General features: G+C 50.5%; 1 protein-coding gene across 2 annotated transcripts in view; it reads left to right on the top strand.

Annotated features, from left to right (window-relative positions):
* Window positions 1–2,355: 2,355 nt before the first annotated feature.
* The window catches only part of LOC142311310 (uncharacterized), a 97,260-nt gene continuing 79,855 nt past the window's right edge, over window positions 2,356–19,760 (top strand). Inside the window, exon 1 of one of the 2 annotated variants that reach the window (XM_075349612.1) lies at window positions 2,356–2,440. Coding sequence is in view for 1 of the 2 variants with exons in the window: in XM_075349611.1 (XP_075205726.1) it covers window positions 17,462–17,498 (37 nt within the window). In the remaining variant the exon portion in view is untranslated. Of the gene's footprint in view, window positions 2,441–17,266; window positions 17,499–19,760 lie in introns of those variants that run through there. The other variant, XM_075349611.1, reaches the window with a different exon arrangement.

The raw sequence follows: 19,760 nt of genomic DNA, 5'->3' as shown, positions 1-19,760 counted from the left end.
TCCTTGCAGTCATGTTTACCCCCATCCTTGCAGTCATGTTTACCCCCATCCTTGCAGCCATGTTTACCCCATCTTTGCATGTTTCTCTCCCTCTTTGCACGTTTCCCCCATCTTTGCATGTTTCTCTCCATCTTTGCACGTTTCCCCCATCCTTGCAGCCATGTTTCCCCCATCCTTGCATGTTTCCCCCATCCTTGCAGCCATGTTTCCCCCATCCTGGTATGTTTCCCCCATCCTTGCAGCCATGTTTCCCCCATCCTGGTATGTTTCCCCCATCCTTGCAGCCATGTTTCCCCCATCTTTGCATGTTTCTCTCCCTCTTTGCACGTTTCCCCCATCTTTGCACGTTTCTCTCCATCTTTGCACGTTTCCCCCATCCTTGCAGCCATGTTTCCCCCATCCTTGCATGTTTCCCCCATCTTTGCAGCCATGTTTCCCCCATCTTTGCATGTTTCTCTCCCTCTTTGCATGTTTCCCCCATCTTTGCACGTTTCCCCCATCCTTGCAGCCATGTTTGCCCCGTGCTCTCCATGTTTTCCCCGTGCTCTGTATTCCCCGTGCTCTACATGTTTTCCCCGTGCTCTGTATGCCCCGTGCTCTGTATGCCCCGTGCTCTGTATGCCCCGTGCTCTCTATGCCCCGTGCTCTGTATGCCCCGTGCTCTGTTTGCCCCGTGCTCGGTTTTCCCCGTGCTCTGTTTGTATATGCCCCGTGCTCCCATGTTTGCCCCGTGCTCTGTTTGCCCTGTGCTTTGTTTGCCCCGTGCTCTGTTTGCCCCGTGCTCTGTATGCCCCGTGCTCTGTTTGTATATGCCCCGTGCTCCCATGTTTGCCCCGTGCTCTGTTTGCCCCGTGCTCTGTATGCCCCGTGCTCTGTTTGTATATGCCCCGTGCTCCCATGTTTGCCCCGTGCTCTGTTTGCCCCGTGCTCTGTTTGCCCCGTGCTCCCATGTTTGCCCCGTGCTCTGTTTGCCCCGTGCTCTGTATGCCCCGTGCTCTGTATGCCCCGTGCTCTGTTTGCCCCGTGCTCTGTTTGCCCCGTGCTCTGTTTGTAAATGCCCCGTGCTCCCATGTTTGCCCCATGCTCTGTTTGCCCCGTGCTCTGTATGCCCCGTGCTCTGTATGCCCCGTGCTCTGTATACCCCGTGCTCTGTTTGCCCCGTGCTCTGTTTGCCCCGTGCTCTGTTTGCCCCGTGCTCTGTTTGTATATGCCCCGTGCTCCCATGTTTGCCCCGTGCTCTGTTTGCCCCGTGCTCTGTTTGCCCCGTGCTCTGCCCGGGGCCCGCTCCGCCTGTGGGGAGCGACATGATCCTGGCTGCCTTAACACCTGCCCCGGAGAGGAATCCTGCAGCGGTGGCTACTACTGGCCGCATACCACAGGTGGCGTCACGACAAACTTTCCCTATTACCCAGCTTCCCCCACCATTAACTGTTGCCTCGGGGCAACATTACCGGGCAAAGCCACCCAGTGGTAACGCCTGACGCAACCCGAAATGGCCCGGCGACGAGTAGGTTAACCGCCTGCCCCGTGGGGGCGCTACATTTGGCGTCACAAACAGGATAACGTGCCCATTAAAACCGGGTACTGTGGCCTACAGAACTGTGTTAAACTGGATAATTTGGTGTTGAACCGTTTATTTGCAAAAAGGACAGTCGTCATTATCATCAAAGCACTGGAAAAGAGAAGGCGTGTCTTTGTGGGCGGAGCCCAGATAAGCGTGCAGAAAAGAGCCTTGCTGCTGGAAATTACCAGGAAACCTATGTCTCCAGCCAAGAGCGGGAACTGTTTTCTAGGATAGACTGTACAGCTTATTTGAACTGCAACTCTACATTTTGGAAATGAGAAGAGGCATGGCTGCTCTGACCAAGGTAATGCAGACCAAGCCAGGGACCCAGTAACCGGTGAGCATTGAACTGGCATTCAGTGCTGATGATCTCCCTTGGCGGCGACGTGGGAAGAACCCACCACCCCCACGCACCGACCGTTATGATGCTGATTGTCAGCCAATCTGCCGCCGATGTGGCAAGTCAGGACATTATACCAGAGGATGTTCAGTGATCGTGCCAAACCAGGGGGTAGGGGCCGTCCCTCTGGAAACACCAGCAACCAAGGAAGAATAATTATTGATGTTTTTTGTATGCTGAATGTTTTCTCATTTCTGATATTTTCTGACTTGAGCTGTGTTGATGACCTGTGACCGGTAATGTTGAACATGTTTGAAATGTTTGAAGTCAAAGCTGCTTGATAAAAAAAAAAAAAAAAAAAAGGGGTAGAAATGTTTTTCTTGTTAACCTGTTACATGCATATAACAATTACGGTGTTAATTGTGTTTTGTTGCAGCTCAGGAGTGCTGCCATTTGCGGTGGGGGAATGTGGTACCCCTGAGGTTCAGGTCGCCACAGGATACTGCACCTCATTTAAGGTGTTGTATCTATCTCAGGTAAGGAGGGGGTTAATCACCAGTGTTCCACTTTCATACACTACATACAGCTTAGGAACCTTCACTTAGGGTGGGTTGGCACAGAGTAGGCAGGGGGGTGGCCCTAACGGCCATGGGAATTCCCGGTCACTTAAGCCAGCCACCTGGTGAGCGGGTTCCACCTGGGGTAGAGGAAGACGCAACACACTGACATAGTTAAGTTGGGACCAGAGTTCTGGCAAGATCTCTCTGGAAAACTTGGACTTTACTGGGCCCTGGGGCTTGGAGCGGGAGCTCAGCCGGGGTACCTAACTGCTGAGGGGGACACCCTAGAAATAGGACACTCTCTCTCCTTCTCCTTTCACAATGCAGGTGGTGACCCATAACCAGATCTGGGATTGACCTGAGCCCTTCATGGCAGTCACCAGTGTGACCGGGCTGGCAGCTAAAGTTGTGTGTAAACTACACCCTGAACCCACAGAGACTGTGTTGGCTCATCCTTACCAGCGCCGCCGCTCAGCGTTTAGGCACCAATGGCCATTACAACCTTCATCATCCACCTGGGGCCCACTCCGCGTGTGGGGAGCGACACCATCCTGGATGCCTTAACACCTGCCCCGGAGAGGAATCCTGCAGCGGCGGCTACTACTGGCTGCGTACGACAGGTGGCGCCACGACAAACTCTCCCCATTACCTCGCTTCCCCCACCATTAACTGTACGCCTCAGGGCAACGTGACCAGGCAAGGCCACCCCAGTGACAACGCCTCACCCACTCCTGAAACGGCCCGGTGATGAGTAGGTTAACCGCTTGCCCAGTGGGGTGCTACAAACACGTGCCCCCATAATGGTTCAGATACGATACTGACACCTTGTTGTCTGATAGAATGTGAACCTGTTGGCCCCGTAACAATGGAAGAAATGTCTCTAAGGCTCGTCCCACTGCCCATAATTTTCTCAGATTAGAGGAAACTGACTCTCCTGTGAGCTCCACTTCCCATGGACTATGTGTCCTCTTAGGTGGGCACCCCAGCCAAATGTGCTTGTGTTCGTAGTAATGATATCTGTAATCTCAACTACCCATGGGACACCTGCTGACAGGTTCTCTGTGTTTAACCACCACAGAAGGGAGTCTAGAACTGGGGGGAAAGATCTAACCTTCCTTCTTGAAAACCTCCTAACCTCTTTTGTGTCCTCAGAACCTCCCACTCCAGGGAACAGAGTGAATCTGAGCCCATGAAACTGCCGGGATACAGGACATCAGGGATCCCAATAGACACATGGCTCTCCTGGGGGACAGGATTCTTTATTATGAAGGACACCAAAGCCCAGATGTTGAGGATTTTCCGCAGGCAGATGACACAATTGGGTTTGAGAATCCAGAATGATCCCTAAAAAGGACTGTTCTCTCATTGGTTGCAGCCTTGACCCTCTGATGAGACGGGTGAATTGGAGCATGATAGTACGTATCCTTGAGGTCTAGCAGCCCCATATAGCAGTCCGGAAAAAACATTCTTATTGCTGATGTTAGAGATTCCATCTTCAAATGCTGGTGACCCAGGTGTTTGTTCAGCCCCTTAAAATTGATAATTGTCCTGTAGGATAAATCTGGTTTTGTAATAAGGATGAAAGGGGAGTGTAACGCTGCGTCCCTGCACTCCTTGCTTTCCTGCAGGGACGCGCTTTGACTCACCGCCGACGTCAGCAACTTCCACGCTGCCCGGCGTCCTTGCCTCCCCTCCTCGTGGGTTTCTTCTCCTTCCGGAGTCTGTACGCGCATCACAGGACCTCCCGGAGTGCCTCTAAGGAGTGCGCGCACGCCGCTGCACCTCTCTTAAAGGGCCAGCGTGCCACTCCTAGGAAGTACCTCTCAGCCTATCGCTGAGAGGCACTGGGTAGTTTAGGCAAGCTCCCACTAAGGGAGCGGCCTGTTCAAGGCCCTAGTTTAGCTAGTTAGTGTCCAGTGTCTAGCTAGCTAATTTCAGGTCCCTTTTTCTGTCCCATCCGTTCAGTCCTGTTGGTTTCCCTTACCTGTCGGTTCTGTCCTGAAGGTGCTAGTGTCCTTGCCTGTTTGTCCCGGCTGTGCCTCCAGCCTCACCTTTCCCGGTGGCTGTCACCACACCAGAGACTGTGCCTGTCCGCCCCAGCTGTGTCTCCAGCCTCAGCTATCCCAGTGGCTCTTGCACACTAGAGACTCTGCCTATCTGTCCTGGCTGTGCCTCAGCTATCCCAGTGACCCTCGCTGCACCAAAGACTGTTCTTGTCCGTCCCGGACGTGCCTCCAGCCTCAGCTATCCCGGTGGCCCTTGTGGAGACACGGGGGTAAGTGGGGGCTCTCGTCCGCTGGCCCAGCCGCCTTTAGAAAGATAGCATGGCCCAGGGCTGATCCCAACTGAATGCCCGACCTCCTTAACCGTGGGCAGAACACTACTCAGACAACACAGGGTGAGGGAATCACAATATTAAGACTTTATTGGATCCCCAAACAATTAACGGCACATAGCACATAACCAGCAAAACACACAAATGTAACAGGCAACAGTTTCTCACCCTTCCGCTGGCTCACCAGGGATTTAAAATGTCCGTGCCTCAGAGCTTCCAGGGGTACTTACTCCAATCCAGCAGCACCCAGCTTTCGGCGGGCACACACCAAGAATGGAATAACGCCAGATTTAGGAAGCTGGCTGAGGACTGCAAAGTCTGTAGCCAGGTGACCAAATTGTCCCAAGCTGGGTTTCTTCCTTAAGTAGTCTCTGGTATGATGATGTGATATAATCCTGGCAGCCAGAGTCGAAATCCCTAGACTGTGATTATGGTCTCCAATCGGAATCTGAGTACCTAGATTGAAGCCATGTAGCCAAGTGATCCTCTAGTTGGAGCCAAAGTCCCTTGACAGAGTCCACAAGGCATCCTGGTTCTGATCCCCTAGCCAGCTCCTAAGAGCTTAGACTGGATCATGCAACATCCATCAACTGGTGGCTCCAAGAAGTCCTTTTTCCCAAGGCCCAAGCCTTCCCTTAGGATATACTGTCCATTATCGGATTGGCTGTACAAGATTGCTTCTCTTATTGGATGAATTTCAAGCTGCATGGATAATGTTCATTTAAATGATGTGGACAGAAAGACTGAGGATATTTACATGTAGTCTGCAATCCACAAACTGACAATGGCCACTGAGGTAATTTACAATAGATTAGCAATAAACAACTACATTACAATGAATGCTCAGAGGGGGCTGGCAGAAACAATAGTTTAGCAAGCATGAGTTAACACACAGAAGAACAATACATCTGGCTTTTGTAAGAAATTTAACCCACGACACACATCGAAAAAGTCTGTGTCGTCACAGCCCTCGCCATACCAGAAACTGCCTGTCCGTCCCTGCTTTGGCTCCAGTCTCTGTTACCCTGACCACCCCTGCTATGCCAGAGACTGTGCCTGTCCGTCCTGATCGTGCCGCCTGCCTCTGCTACCCTCATAGTCCCTGTTTACACACGAGACTCAGCCCTGTCTGCTCCTTTGTCTGGGGGCTCAGCTTCCACAGTCCCAGTTCTCTACTCCACGTTAGGGTAGGCCCGGGGTCACCCTGTGGTTCAGTGAGTCCACTTTCGCTTTCCGCAGTACAATCCCCAAGGGCGAGCATGACAGGGAGTAGAATCCCATGCCCTCCTCTTCCTGGGGGACTTCTACCAGGAATGACTTGTGGATCAACTCTAGCACTTCTTGCTGCAGAGCAAGTCATATCTCCACCGACCTGCTGAGCAATATTATTAGTGACCCCTTCGGGGTCGAATGGAATTCTTACTTGAGCCCCTGTCTTATCACTTCCATAATCCAATCACTAGAAGTTATTCTTTCCCAGTCGTGAAAAAAAGTAGCAGAGCCTTCCTCCTGGGCCCTGATGTCACTGGGTCGACTTTTTCCCCTCGGCGGAGGGAACGCCAATCATAAAGCCTGGCCGCCTCTTCTTACGATCCTACCAGGTTTTCTGCTGCTTGGGGGGCTTCATCCTGGAGTACCTTTGCTTCCAAAAGGAATGACGCTTGAACTGTCCTGTTTAAGAGCTGAGAAACCCTTTTTTTCAATCATCAGCTTTCTCCAGAATATTGTCCAAGGCCTTTCCAAACAGGAATTCTCCCTCGCAGTGGATGATACACAGCTTGGAATCTGACTGAGCGTCCCCCGCCCAGTTCTTGAGCTGCAGAGCCCTCCTGGTGGAATTAGATAGTGCCGCCGACTTTGCTAACAACCTTATGGAGTCAGCCGAGGCATCAGCCAGGAAGGCCGCAGCTCCCTGAGCTAGAGGTAGGGTGGAGAGAATTCTATCTCTAGGAGTATTGTCCGTCAACTGGTCCTCCACCTGCTGTAGCTACACTATAGATTATACACTAACCACGCAGGTTCCTGCAATAGCTGGTCTCAATGCCCCTCCTTTAGGTAGCTGTCCGCCTTCCTATCCAGATGGACCTTCAGGTATCCCAGATCTTCAAAAGGGGCTTCTTACCCATAGAGAGGCGTCTGTTTCCTCAAAGGGGCTTTTGTATGAAGAGAACAAGGTGGTTCTCCTTTCTGGCCTCTTCCATTCATCTTCTACCACCTTCTTGACCCCATCATTAATCAGAATGGAGCGCTTCTTCTATTTCAGACTTCCAAACGTGAGGTCCTCCAGGGAGTCAGGCCCTTTAGTGTTTGCCAGCCTCAATAATGACCTAACCGCCTTGACTAAATGGTTAACCTCCGAACTTAGGAAGCAAGGTTTTCCTCCTGGATACCCTGATGAAAAGGAAGTAAAACCTGAGTCTGCCTCTGAACCTGATAGTTCCCTTGAGTCTTGGTCCTGGGTCATGGCCCTCTTCTTTCTCCTAGATTCTGGCTGGGACAGACTCTTAAAAGGACTCTTTTCACCACCGCCCTGATAATAGCTCTGAGGCTGGAGGCAAAGTCAAGAGTTTCCTCTCTAATGGTCATTTGAATATAATTCCTGCATAATTCCTTCTTTGCCCCAGGTGGTAATGGGGACTTACACAGAATGCATTTCTTATTTTTTTGTTTTAGGCAACCTCTTCCCAGGTCTTTACTATGGGACACGAGACGACAAAAAATAAGGGGAACCCTATTAGCGGGATTGACCGGAGCTCACTTACCACTTCAGAAAAAGGAGGTACCGTATCTGGAGGCTGGACCAAGGCACAGGATTTCACCTTCCTGGAATCCCTGGACTTCTGGTTGGTCCGGTTGCTACTTCTCGAATAGATGCGACTCTCCTGCTGCCTATGAAGCCTCTGCTACTGCTGTGGCGACTGCTGCTGCTGCGGCTGGTCCTCCACTGCTGGAGGAGGGCATAAGCGCCTCTTACTCCAGCAATTGACCCTTTTATCTTCTCCATGTTTCTGCACGGGCGCCGCCATCTTGTGGGCCCTGCTCATGCGCAGACACGCCTACTGGTCACATGTGCATGTCGACATATGGCCGAGACCCCAGACAACAACACATGCTTCTGGGCCTTTGTTGAGCCCACTTTAACCTCCAACTGCACCCTGAGCTCAACAGGCAGGTGTTAAGACCAGGACATCGCTTAGGCAGAAGATCTTCTCGAACCATGCCATGCCCGAGCTTGTCAGCGGCCCTAGTGAGACACTTCCGAGGTTGAGCTCTGGCGCCATGGCAGCTAAGCCATTCATCCAGCGCTGGTTCAGCCCCAGGTTAACCGCCTTCTCCACCGCTGCCAATACTGTCGGTCTCTGGGTTTCCCATCTGGGACAGGAAACCGAACTGATGCGGTAGAGAGCTACCGTCCTTTTATTTCAGTGGGTTTCCTAAGATGGGTGGACCTCTCTCTCTGGTGGTGCTGTCATGGGGGAAGTGAAAATAAGGAAGGTTTTAGTAGAGATGAGCGAGCCTTTAGAAGTTCGGTTCACAGGGCACATTCCAACCTTAGATAAGGTTCATTTTGTGACCCTGACTTGAGCCGAACCGTCAATGGAAGTCAGTAATTGGGCAGTTCTTGTCTCAGCCCACATGCAGCCAGCCATAAGCAGAACACTTCCAGGGGCGGATGGGCAAGGTTTTTAATTTTTTTTTGTTTTGTGTGTGCACACTACCTGAGACCATGCTAATACCCCCAGCGTGAACCGTTCAAACACTGCACGTCGCTAATGTGGCGCCCCAGGACCTGGTCGCCACAACAGCATTGCCCCTCCAAAGGGTTAATGCTGAGCCTGGAGGTAATTGGGAGGTCTATTGGCCAGTAAGTGTAACATCCAACGCAGTTCTCCCTCAGACCAGCAGGGGGAGCTCTGAACCTGGAGTTCCAGGGAGCATTCCTTAAGTCTGGCCTGAGGGAGGAGTTAGTAGTCAGTCTGTAGAGAGAAGTAATAGCAAGCAGACGCAGAGTAGTGCTGTCCTGTGGAACTGGGGCCTAGAGCTGGAGCAGCTTGGCCCAGTGAGGCAGGAGGAGCAGAGAGGCAAAGAAGAGACTCGGACATCGGAGTCTGTGGCCACCAGGGCCTAAAATACTCCCTGGTAGCCGAATCCGAAGGGCAGGAGAGCTGCAAGCACCTGGCCCATAAACAGCCCGAAGGTACAGCTGCATCATCAGGGCCCGGTGTGGACTCCAGCAGAGAAGCACCAGAGAGGGCCTGTACAGCCTACCACAGAGGGAAAGGGACGTACCACCGGTCCCAGCAGCAAGAGGGCCATTGCTAAATCCAGAGAGCAGGGTCCTATCACAGCAAGGAAAAGAACAGGAGTAGGCCTCATACTCACTGGCCAAAACGACAGCTCAGTTACTTCCAGGCCGGCCGGATCATCTTTACCACCTGTGACGGTCTCCCTGGACTACCCTGTTGCCCAGTAAAAGAGGAGAAGGTAAAGAGACTGTTGTTTGTGCCTGTTTCTTTCATTGCCTGTCGGCCCTGCACCGTGTTTTCCACACAACACCATAGACTCTCACGAGCACCAACAGTGTCCCCGGGGCACCGCTCCACCTGTGGGGAGCAGTACCACCATTGCTGCCATATCATCACCCCGGAGGCCTTACACAGCAGCGGCGGCTTAATAGCCGCATACCACAGGTGGCGTCACGAACACAAACCCCAAGTCACCAGCCATATTTAACTGACACCCACCAGGGCCAAGGAGTCGGGCCCCGCCACCACTGACGACCCCCGGACTCGTCCGGCCCGGCACCAGGAGTCCCATAGCCCTGGAGTGGGCGAGTCACTAAGCATCATTCATACACAAGCACAGCGCTGCTAGCTTCAGCGGTTTGCATTTGTAACTCACTCGAATCCGAACTTTCAAAGCCAAAGTATAAAGAAAAACAAACCACAAAGCTGCTTTATTTAAAGCATGACACACCAAGAATATTCAAAAACTGCAGTGTACAAAATGTGAGAAAAACACAAGTAACCCAATTAAAAAATCAAAAAAATCAAAAACTCATAAAAAAAACCTAATAGTGGGAAAGTAGCTTTAGAGGTTACAGAACACGGGACAGGGGCGACCCTAAACATACTGCCAGAGCTACAATAAATAGTTTAGATCAGGGGTGGGGAACTTTTTTACTGCCGGGGGCCATTTGGAATGTTCTACCACACTTCGGGGGCCGCACCAAATTATCAACTTGAAAACTACCCTGCTATATTTGGTCAAACAATTAACTCACCCTGAATGTGGTGGCTGGAGCTGCTTCTCTTTGGTGCCACTGTGATGTCCGGTGATATTGTGGCACCCCTGACCTGGTCAGGCACCACTGAGTACTGCACCCATGCTGGGGTAGTACCTCCAGGTAATCCTGAAGGCTGGAATAGGGTGTGTACGCACAGACACAAAGCAACCAGGTTTCCCACACCTTAGAAGGGACCCTTGGGCAGACCCAAGAGGGGGCGTTCCTCCACATATCATCTAGGGGTGTAGGGGAGGGGTTAGAAGCTAAGGTGGCAGTGGCTGTAAGGAAAGTGGGAGGAGTTAGTCAGCCTGGAGCAGAAGGCGCAGAAAGAGGGTGAAACGGAGACGTGTGCTGACATGCTAGTCAGACCCTGCACGTGTAGTAGCCGTTAGCGGGGGAGAACGGTTACCAGCAAGTCAGTCAGAAAGACATTGAGGAAGTCAGCTGGTCGAGTACGGAGACTCCTGGTGACTAGGCACGCATGGTGAACAGGTCCCTAGAGTAGACGTCCATTTACTGATCTGCTAAACCTGCCGTGGGGGGGAACCACAAGTCCCACACCAACCAACTAGAGTCCGAGCCTCAGCAGCAACGAGGGGGCCCATAAGGAGGATCGAGCCTGGAGCCATCTTCCTTGGTCCACGCTGCTGGCAAACGGGCCAAAAAGTGCAGAAAAAACAGTAGTGATTTCCCTGGATGAATCCCACGGTACTTCAAGTCATGGGTTATCCGAAACAAGAAGTGCTAGGAAGGCGAGTTAACGGTTACCCTTAGACCGGCCTAAAGGATACCTGGTTCCTCCTGGTTTATCTCAGAATCGCCCGGTTTCCTCACAGAACATCTGAAAGTGAGTAAAACAAGTTGAAAGACATCTTTGACTGAGACTAAGTTATTCTGGGACTTGTTGTTCTACACACCCGAGCCCCTGGGGCCAGCCTCACTCATGGGAGGCCATATCACCAGACTGCAGATTCCATCAGCCCCAGACGCTCGATAAACCTGCAGTGGCGGTCACCTATATCCCTGACCGCAAACCATGAGTGGCATCACGACTCCTATATAAATAAAACCCACATACCTGTTGCCAGAAATACCAACCAGTGGAGACCCTGTGGCGTCCCTGAAGGTGGGAGTGGTGTCCCTGGGGCGACCGCTGCAGGTGGGCGACACAATGTTGATCATGCTGTTTCTCACAACTGCTTTTCCAGGTTTATCTCGGTCTGGAGAGGCTGGGGCATATACATCACAGGAGAGGATGGGGCATATACATCCCAGCAGAGGTTGGTGCATATACAGTACATCATAGGAGAAGGCTGCGGCATATACATCAGAGGAGGGGCGTATACATCACAGGAGGGACTGGGGGCGTATACATCACAGGAGATACTGGGCATGGACAGCACTGGCGGCGGGCACAGAGAGCACTAGGTGGCAGCATGGACTGCACTAGATGGGCACAACGGACAGCACTAGGTGGGCACAATGGACAGCACTAGGTGGGCAGCACGGAGAGCACTAGGTGGGCAGCACGGAGAGCACTAGGTGGGCAGCACGGAGAGCACTAGGTGGGCAGCACGGAGAGCACTAGGTGGGCAGCACGGAGAGCACTAGGTGGGCAGCACGGAGAGCACTAGGTGGGCAGCACAGAGACCACTAGGAGGCAGCACAGAGACCACTAGGAGGCAGCACAGAGACCACTAGGTGGCAGCTCGAAGAGCACTAGGTGGCAGCTCGAACAGCACTAGGTGGCAGCACGGGGAGTAATAGGCGGCAGTACGGAGAGCAATAGGTGGCAGCATGGAGAGCACTAGGAGGCAGCAGGGAGAACACTATGTGGCAGCACTAAGAGGCTGCAGGTTACACAGCACTGAGGGGGTACACAGCACTGAGGGGGTACACAGCACTTGGGGCTACACACAGTTCTAAGGGGTTCACAGCACTGGACGGGGGTGCAATGATGGGTTGCGTACTCACAATACTGGGGTGGGGGAGGAGGAGTCACACAGCATAGGTCCAGGAGGCATGTACAGCAGGAAGTCATCAGCTGCACCTCTTCTTCTGTGACTGGAGCCAGTGCGCTGTTTACACTACCCACAAGGTAAGCCCTGAGCACACCAGCACAGGCCAGGGTTCAGCCTAGAATGTACGGGCTGCAGTCAGGTACTAAAAAGAGGATTCAATCAGGATCTGGAAGAAGCCCATACATTCTAGCATCTGCCCAGCGTGTGTGCGCTTCCTCGCATCATGCAGTCGGATTTAAAGAGGCGGCGGCCGGCAAAAGAGCGGCTGCTGCTCGAGCACTTTGATTCCCTAGAATATGCCCGTTGGCCGCAGAAAAAGTCATTGCGGGCCGCATACGGCCCGCGGGCCGGAGGTTCCCACCCCGGGTTTAGATCAAAGCATTTTCATGTGTGTGAATGGCCCTGTCACAGTCCAGACCTAAATACAATTGAGAATCTGTGGCAGGACTTCAAAATTGCTGTTCACGGACATCTTTATCCAATCTAACTGAAATAGAGGTATTTTGAAACGAAGAAAGGGCAAACATTTCAGCTTCTAGATTGATGTTTCCCAAACTCCAGTCCTCTGGGCCCCCAATAGGTCATGGTTTCAGGATTTCCTTAGTAATGCACAGCTAAGAGAAAATGTGGCAATTTCTGATTTCTTGATAATGATTCCATCACGTGCGCAATGCTAAGGAAATTCTGCAAACATGACTTGTAGGGGGCCCGGAGGACTGTTTCAGTGTTTCATGGTGCACGCCGGAGGTCACAAATCAATACAGCTCTATGAGTTCTGGCTCTCATAGACTCGTTATTGGGTGTTTGTGATCCAACTTCTAACTCCCGGGCCAGTCAAATGTTAAAGTCACAAGATGGCACGATAGGACCTGAGCAGCGCCAAAAAAACATGAAAACCCTGGAGGGTGACTATAATACTGGGGGCAAGGGCCCTAGATTTAAAGCACCACTCCAGCGTTGAAAAACAAAAACACTGGGAGTGGTGCTTAACGTTTGTGGGTATAATGTGAAAAAAGATGAAAATTTCACAAGGTATGAATACTTTTTAACGCCCTGTAGAATCTCTTCTCATATAAAACAAAAAGAAGCTGATTCAAACAGTATTTGAAGCTTATGTGGAGAAGCTCCTCCGAAATGATTGTAAAAAATAAATGTGTAGACATATCCCAGTCATGGATCATCTGCACAGCAAATAGCAGAACACCCTCCAGTAATAACTGGTGAGGAGCTTCACATGCCTCTTGAGCAGAGTTCGGAGCACAGTACACAGCCAGTAGCAAGACATTTTCTAGTACCTATTGAAGTCTCTGTTGAGCAAATATAAATGATGTTCACGTGGTAAGTGCTGGCTGTATATACTGCATGTCCGTCATTCTGTATAGGGAAACTGGGCAAAGTAAGGCCGTGTTTTAGGTACGTGTGACATCCATTTTTAACACGGATGCCACACGTACCCATGTTATTCTCTGGAGTTACACGGACCGTGTCACCCCGCACGTACACATGGAGACGTCTGGGTTTTTTTTTCTCCGGCATGACTGGTATCAACGGATCGCACACTGATGTAATCCGTGTGACATCAGTGTGACACATACTGGAGAAAACACGTATCTGTGAAATAAAAAGATTTTCTATATTCACCTGTATCCAGCGCTGCTTTCTTCGGCTCTGCTGTCTCCCGCTTCTGACCCCCGCTCATAATACTCATTGAATATTCACTGCATCTCGGACCTGAAAGCAGGAGCATTTCCGAGGACAGGTGAGTATTCACCTGGTGACTAGCCAGCAAGCAGTGTGTGTGCAGTGACGTCCAGGAGGTCATCCGAGTTCCCAATGAAATCTGATGAACCCATGAATTCAACGTCATGACACCTGCTGTAGCACGGGGTTGTCATCAGGAGGTCATCAGAGTTCATTGGGAACTTTGATGACCTCCTGGACGTCACTGCACACACACTGCTTGCTGGCTCGTCACCGGCGATGCTGTTCCCGACAATGCTCCTGCTGCCAGGTCCAAGGTGCAGTGAATATTCAATGAGTATAATGAGCGGGGGTCAGAAGCAGTAGGCAGCAGAGCCGAAGAAAGCAGCACTGGATACAGGTGAATATAGAAAATAGTATTATTTCAACGACCCGTGTTTTCTCCGCTACGTGTCACACTGAAGTCATGTATGCAAACACAGATGTCACACGTATGACCATACCCATGTGTGTGGCTTGCACCAGAATAAACATGGACGTCTGAAACCGGCCTAAACATGAGTTCTTTGGAAATTTGGAGGATTGAATCAGGGCTTACTTAAAAGGATCCTGTCACCAGGATTTTTCCTTATGAGCTGCAGCCACCACCAGTGATCTCCTATATACAGCATTCTAGAATACTGCATATAAGAGCCCAGGTCGCTCTGTATACCATAAAAAACACATTTATAATACTCACCTGGGGGGGTGGTCCGGTCTGATGGGTGACCCTGCTCTCAATCCAGCGCCTACTCCATCTGGTGCGATCGCCGTCCTCCTACCCAGCCCCGTCTGCATGACGCAACTTACATCATTTACACAGAGGCCTCCATTGCGCTCCTGCACATGTGCACTTTGAGCTACCCAGTCGAGGCCAGATCAAGGCACTGTAGTGTGCGGGCGGTCTTTGACCTTTCCTCACGACTGCTCATTACAGTACTTTGCTCTGACCGCAGCAGAGCAGATCAAAGTGCGCATGCGCAGGAGCCCAATGGTGGCCTCTGTGTGATTGACACAGGACGCATCATGCACACGGGGCTGTGTAGAAGGATGGCGATCGCACAAGATGGAGAAGGCACCGGACAGAGAGCAGCGACACCCATCGGGCTGGACGGCACCCTATGTGAGTATTAAAAAGGTATTTTTTACATTATACAGAGCGGTCTGGGCTCTTATATACAGTATTCTAGAATGCTGTATATAAGAGCTCACTGATGGTGGCCGCAGCTCATAAGGAAAAACCTGGTGACAGGTGTTTCCATTCATTTCAGCAATTTTACCCCTCCAACCCTCCTGGGTTCCCTATTGACTTCCATTACACTTGTTGCTCGAATCGAGCCAGTCTGAGCGTCGGACCTGCTGGATTTGAGTATCAAGCACCTGAGCATTTTAGTGCTCGCTCATCACTAACAGATTCCCTTTAAGTCATTAGAAGGATAAAAGTAAAAAAAAAGAACAAAAAACGTACAAATCAATTCTATATCACGCCCCTTTTACTCGTCCATAGAATTCCAATCTAAACTGTGTAAAGAAAAAAAAAAAAGAAAAAACCTAAAAATTAAATTTTTTCAGTCACTGTGTTGCGGGCGGGGGACAGATCACAACTGGGGGGCTGCTCGAGGCACTCGGATCCGGGCGGTGGCTGTGGCTCGAGTGGCAGCCGGATCCGGGGCTCGTGCAGCCGTCCGTCGCCCACGAGTGAAAAGGGGTTATTTACAGGGGATAGAGTCTTTGTCAGTAACGCCACCCATGGGTTGCGGTGAGGGATGGTGACACCGCCGCCACCTGGTGATGGGGCTCCCAGGGCTGATGGAGCGGGGCAGCAAGATGGGATCCACTCCACGGGTAGGGGAGGTGTAGTCCCGGAGCCCAGAGAATGGTGAGGGATTGCAGGGAGCAGGAAACTCACAGTTCAGTTGTCGTGGTGCTGGATGAGCTGCTGATGATGTGGATGGTCAGTAACCACACACAGTCTGTGTGTAAACCAGTCTGTAAACCAAATTGCCAATGGCCGGTCACCTTTTGGTGGGTGTCTTCGGGTCCCACACCCAGATATACAGCCGGGGCCCTTTCTTCTACACTCTGTCTGTCTCTTTCTTGTCTGGACTAGTCCGCTTGAACAGCCTCTGGACCGGATCCCCTCTCTCGGCACCGGCAGGCTACAACCATGTCCTGGTCGGCCTCAGGTTCCCCGTGACTGGATCTCCGTGCCTGTGGCCCTCACTGCCACCTAGTCTGGTAGTCTAGGGCTCCAACCCCGACTACCAACCTCTCCAGGGAGCTCCAACTCCCTCCTGTCATCTTTTCACTGACTACAGCTCAACTGAAACTTAACTCCTCTCTGAACTTCCTAAGCTCTTCTCCCTCCCTCCCATTTTCCTGGGGAGGGGGTGAGTAGGGCCTGATTGTCTGCTGCATATCTGTGTGGGGACAGTGTTGGTGCCAAGGAGGATTAATTCTTTTGTGACTACCTGGTTTTGCCAGGGCGTCACAACTGCACCTCCCCTAAACGCCAATAAAACAAAACAATCAAAACATTGGAGGTTCCCAAGATGATATTAATCAAATGTATGGCTCACCATTGAAGAAACGGGCCAAATATCAGACCGCTGTGCGCGGATCGGCCATGGCACTCCTGAGCAGAGCCTAGTAGCCCATACATTCTGTGTGGCTGTCAGGAGAGCCGCAGGCAGTTTGGGTATAGCGGTCTGAGATCGAACAGATGAATGAGCCCTAAGAAAATGGCAAAACAAATATATATATATTTGCTTTGTTTTGCCATTTTCTGAGGGCTCATATATAATATATATATATTATATATATATGTTTTATTTTTTTTTTAACCACTAAAATATTAATAGAAACCCCACACTTGTTTGGTATCACCGTATGCGGATTGTCCTGGAGAATCCTATTTCCACGTCATTTATACCGCACAATGAACACTAAAAAATAACCCCCGAAAATAATAGTGGAATTGTTTTTCTTTTCTTTTCATCCTTTCATCCCATTTGGAATATTTTTCCCATTCTTTACTCCTTTATTGTAAAATGAATGGTGTAAAAAATAAGCCCTCATACGGTTATGGTGACAAAAAAAAAATATAAAAGTGTTATGGTTCTTGGGAGAAATTATGGAAAAAGTACTAGAATGTAAAAATAATTTAAAAAAAATGTATTAAAAGTTAATTAAAATTAAAAGGAAAAAAAAGTTCCACTCACTCTGAATACTAGCCAGTAGCCACATTGCACTGTTGAGTCACCTGTAACATTGCTATGTAGTCTATGGGAGCTCCAGCATGACGTCACTGACCGTACACTGCAGGGTTAACCCGACACCTGTACAGGAATGTAGTAAAGCCCCAGTCAGTGGCAGGGCAGGACGGACTGGGTGCAGAGCACACACCTCAGCCTCCCCCCGCACTGAACAATTATAGCAGCGCCTTCCATTTTATTCTGCCTCACTGGATCAGCTCATTTTTGAATGACGGGGGAGTACGCCCCACCCCCGGACCTGTGCTGATGCTGGACCCTAGATGTTCTGTTCGCAGCAGTGTGCTGAGTTTAACCCATTAATCCTGGAGCCCGGCCAGTGACGGAAGTGTCAGCGAGAACATGGCAGGAAAGGAGCCTCTGCTGGGTACTCTGAAAGGTTGGTGAAGAGTGACATAGCAATAGTTGTGTGTCCAGGGGCTTGTGAGACTACAAGTCCCAGGGTGCCTTGCTGCCGTGTATGTGGGGAAGCATGCTGCTGCGTGGGCTTCACTGTGATGATGCTAGGATGGATGGGGCAGGCTCCAAGGAGGTCGTTATAGACTGGGTAACATGGTGCTCATTAAGGACACCCCAAAGCTAGAATGTCATCTGCCCCTCCTCCCCACTGGTCACTATAGGGGACACTACATCGTCACACTCAGAGCTTCCCCCAGTCAGTGACCATGTGACATCTATGACACAAAGTTACCGAGAACTCTAAAGGGTTAATCCTAAAATAGTAACTTACCCCCATCCATAGGATACAGGGCAGCTTACAGATCACCGGGGGACCAGCTGCTGGGCTTCACCAGAGATCCTGACCACAGGGGTCTGCAGCCCACTCTATAATGAAGTAGAGGTACACTGGCTCAGCATCTGCCCCCTTTATTGTCTATGGGACTGCTGGAAATAACTGAGCATGGTCACCTCTGCTCCATTCATTGTCTATGGGACTGCTGGAAATAACTGAGCATGGTCACCTCTACTCCATTCATTGTCTATGGGACTGCTGGAAATAACTGAGCATGTTCACCTCTGCTCCATTCATTGTATATGGGACTGCTGGAATAACTGAGCATGGTCACCTCTGCTCCATTCATTGTCTATGGGACTGCTGGAAATAACTGAGCATGGTCACCTCTGCTCCATTCATTATATGTGGGACTGCTGGAAATAACTGAGCATGGTCACCTCTGCTCCATTCATTGTCTATGGGACAGCTGGAAATAACTGAGCATGGTCACCTCTGCTCCATTCATTGTCTATGGGACAGCTGGAAATAACTGAGCATGGTCACCTCTGCTCCATTCATTGTCTATGGGACTGCTGGAAATAACTGAGCATGGTCACCTCTGCTCCATTCATTGTCTATGGGACAGCTGGAAATAACTGAGCATGGTCACCTCTACTCCATTCATTGTCTATGGGACAGCTGGAAATAACTAAGCATGGTCACCTCTGCTCCATTCATTGTATATGGGACAGCTGGAAATAACTGAGCATGGTCACCTCTGCTCCATTCATTGTCTATGGGACAGCTGGAAATAACTGAGCATGGTCACCTCTACTCCATTCATTGTCTATGGGACAGCTGGAAATAACTAAGCATGGTCACCTCTGCTCCATTCATTGTATGTGGGACAGCTGGAAATAACTGAGCATGGTCACCTCTGCTCCATTCATTGTCTATGGGACAGCTGGAAATAACTGAGCATGGTCACCTCTGCTCCATTCATTGTCTATGGGACAGCTGGAAATAACTGAGCATGGTCACCTCTGCTCCATTCATTGTCTATGGGACAGCTGGAAATAACTAAGCATGGTCACCTCTGCTCCATTCATTGTCTATGGGACTGCTGGAAATAACTGAGCATGTCCACCTCTACTCCATTCATTGTCTATGGGACTGCTGGAAATAACTGAGCATGGTCACCTCTGCTCCATTCATTGTATATGGGACTGCTGGAAATAACTGAGCATGTCCACCTCTACTCCATTCATTGTATATGGGACTGCTGGAAATAACTGAGCATGTCCACCTCTACTCCATTCATTGTATATGGGACTGCTGGAAATAACTGAGCATGGTCACCTCTGCTCCATTCATTATATATGGGACTGCTGGAAATAACTGAGCATGTCCACCTCTACTCCATTCATTGTATATGGGACTGCTGGAAATAACTGAGCATGGTCACCTCTACTCCATTCATTGTATATGGGACTGCTGGAAATAACTGAGCATGTCCACCTCTGCTTCATTCATTGTATATGGGACTGCTGGAAATAACTGAGCATGGTCACCTCTGCTTCATTCATTGTCTATGGGACTGCTGGAAATAACTGAGCATGTCCACCTCTACTCCATTCATTATATATGGGACTGCTGGAAATAACTGAGCATGGTCACCTGTGCTGCTCCATTCAAGATTTAGAGCCCTGTTATGAGGATCCATGGGGGGCGTTAGCACCATAAATAATACCTTAGAATGGCCACCTTTCATCCCTTCCCTTTGTTTTTTTTCATAAGAGCCATTCATCAACACAGCCGTATCAGGGCTTGTTTCTTGCGTGACGAGTGGTGAAATATTGCTTTTCGGGTTTTGTGTCTTTTTACAGCATCCATTGTGCTGTAAAAATGACCTGACAGTGTGGCTTC

The sequence above is a fragment of the Anomaloglossus baeobatrachus genome, chromosome 5, assembly GCF_048569485.1.
Source record: "Anomaloglossus baeobatrachus isolate aAnoBae1 chromosome 5, aAnoBae1.hap1, whole genome shotgun sequence".
NCBI classification, from domain to species: domain Eukaryota; kingdom Metazoa; phylum Chordata; class Amphibia; order Anura; family Aromobatidae; genus Anomaloglossus; species Anomaloglossus baeobatrachus.
Note: the sequence above shows the minus strand (reverse complement) of the source record. Positions and strands in the feature narration are given on the sequence as shown.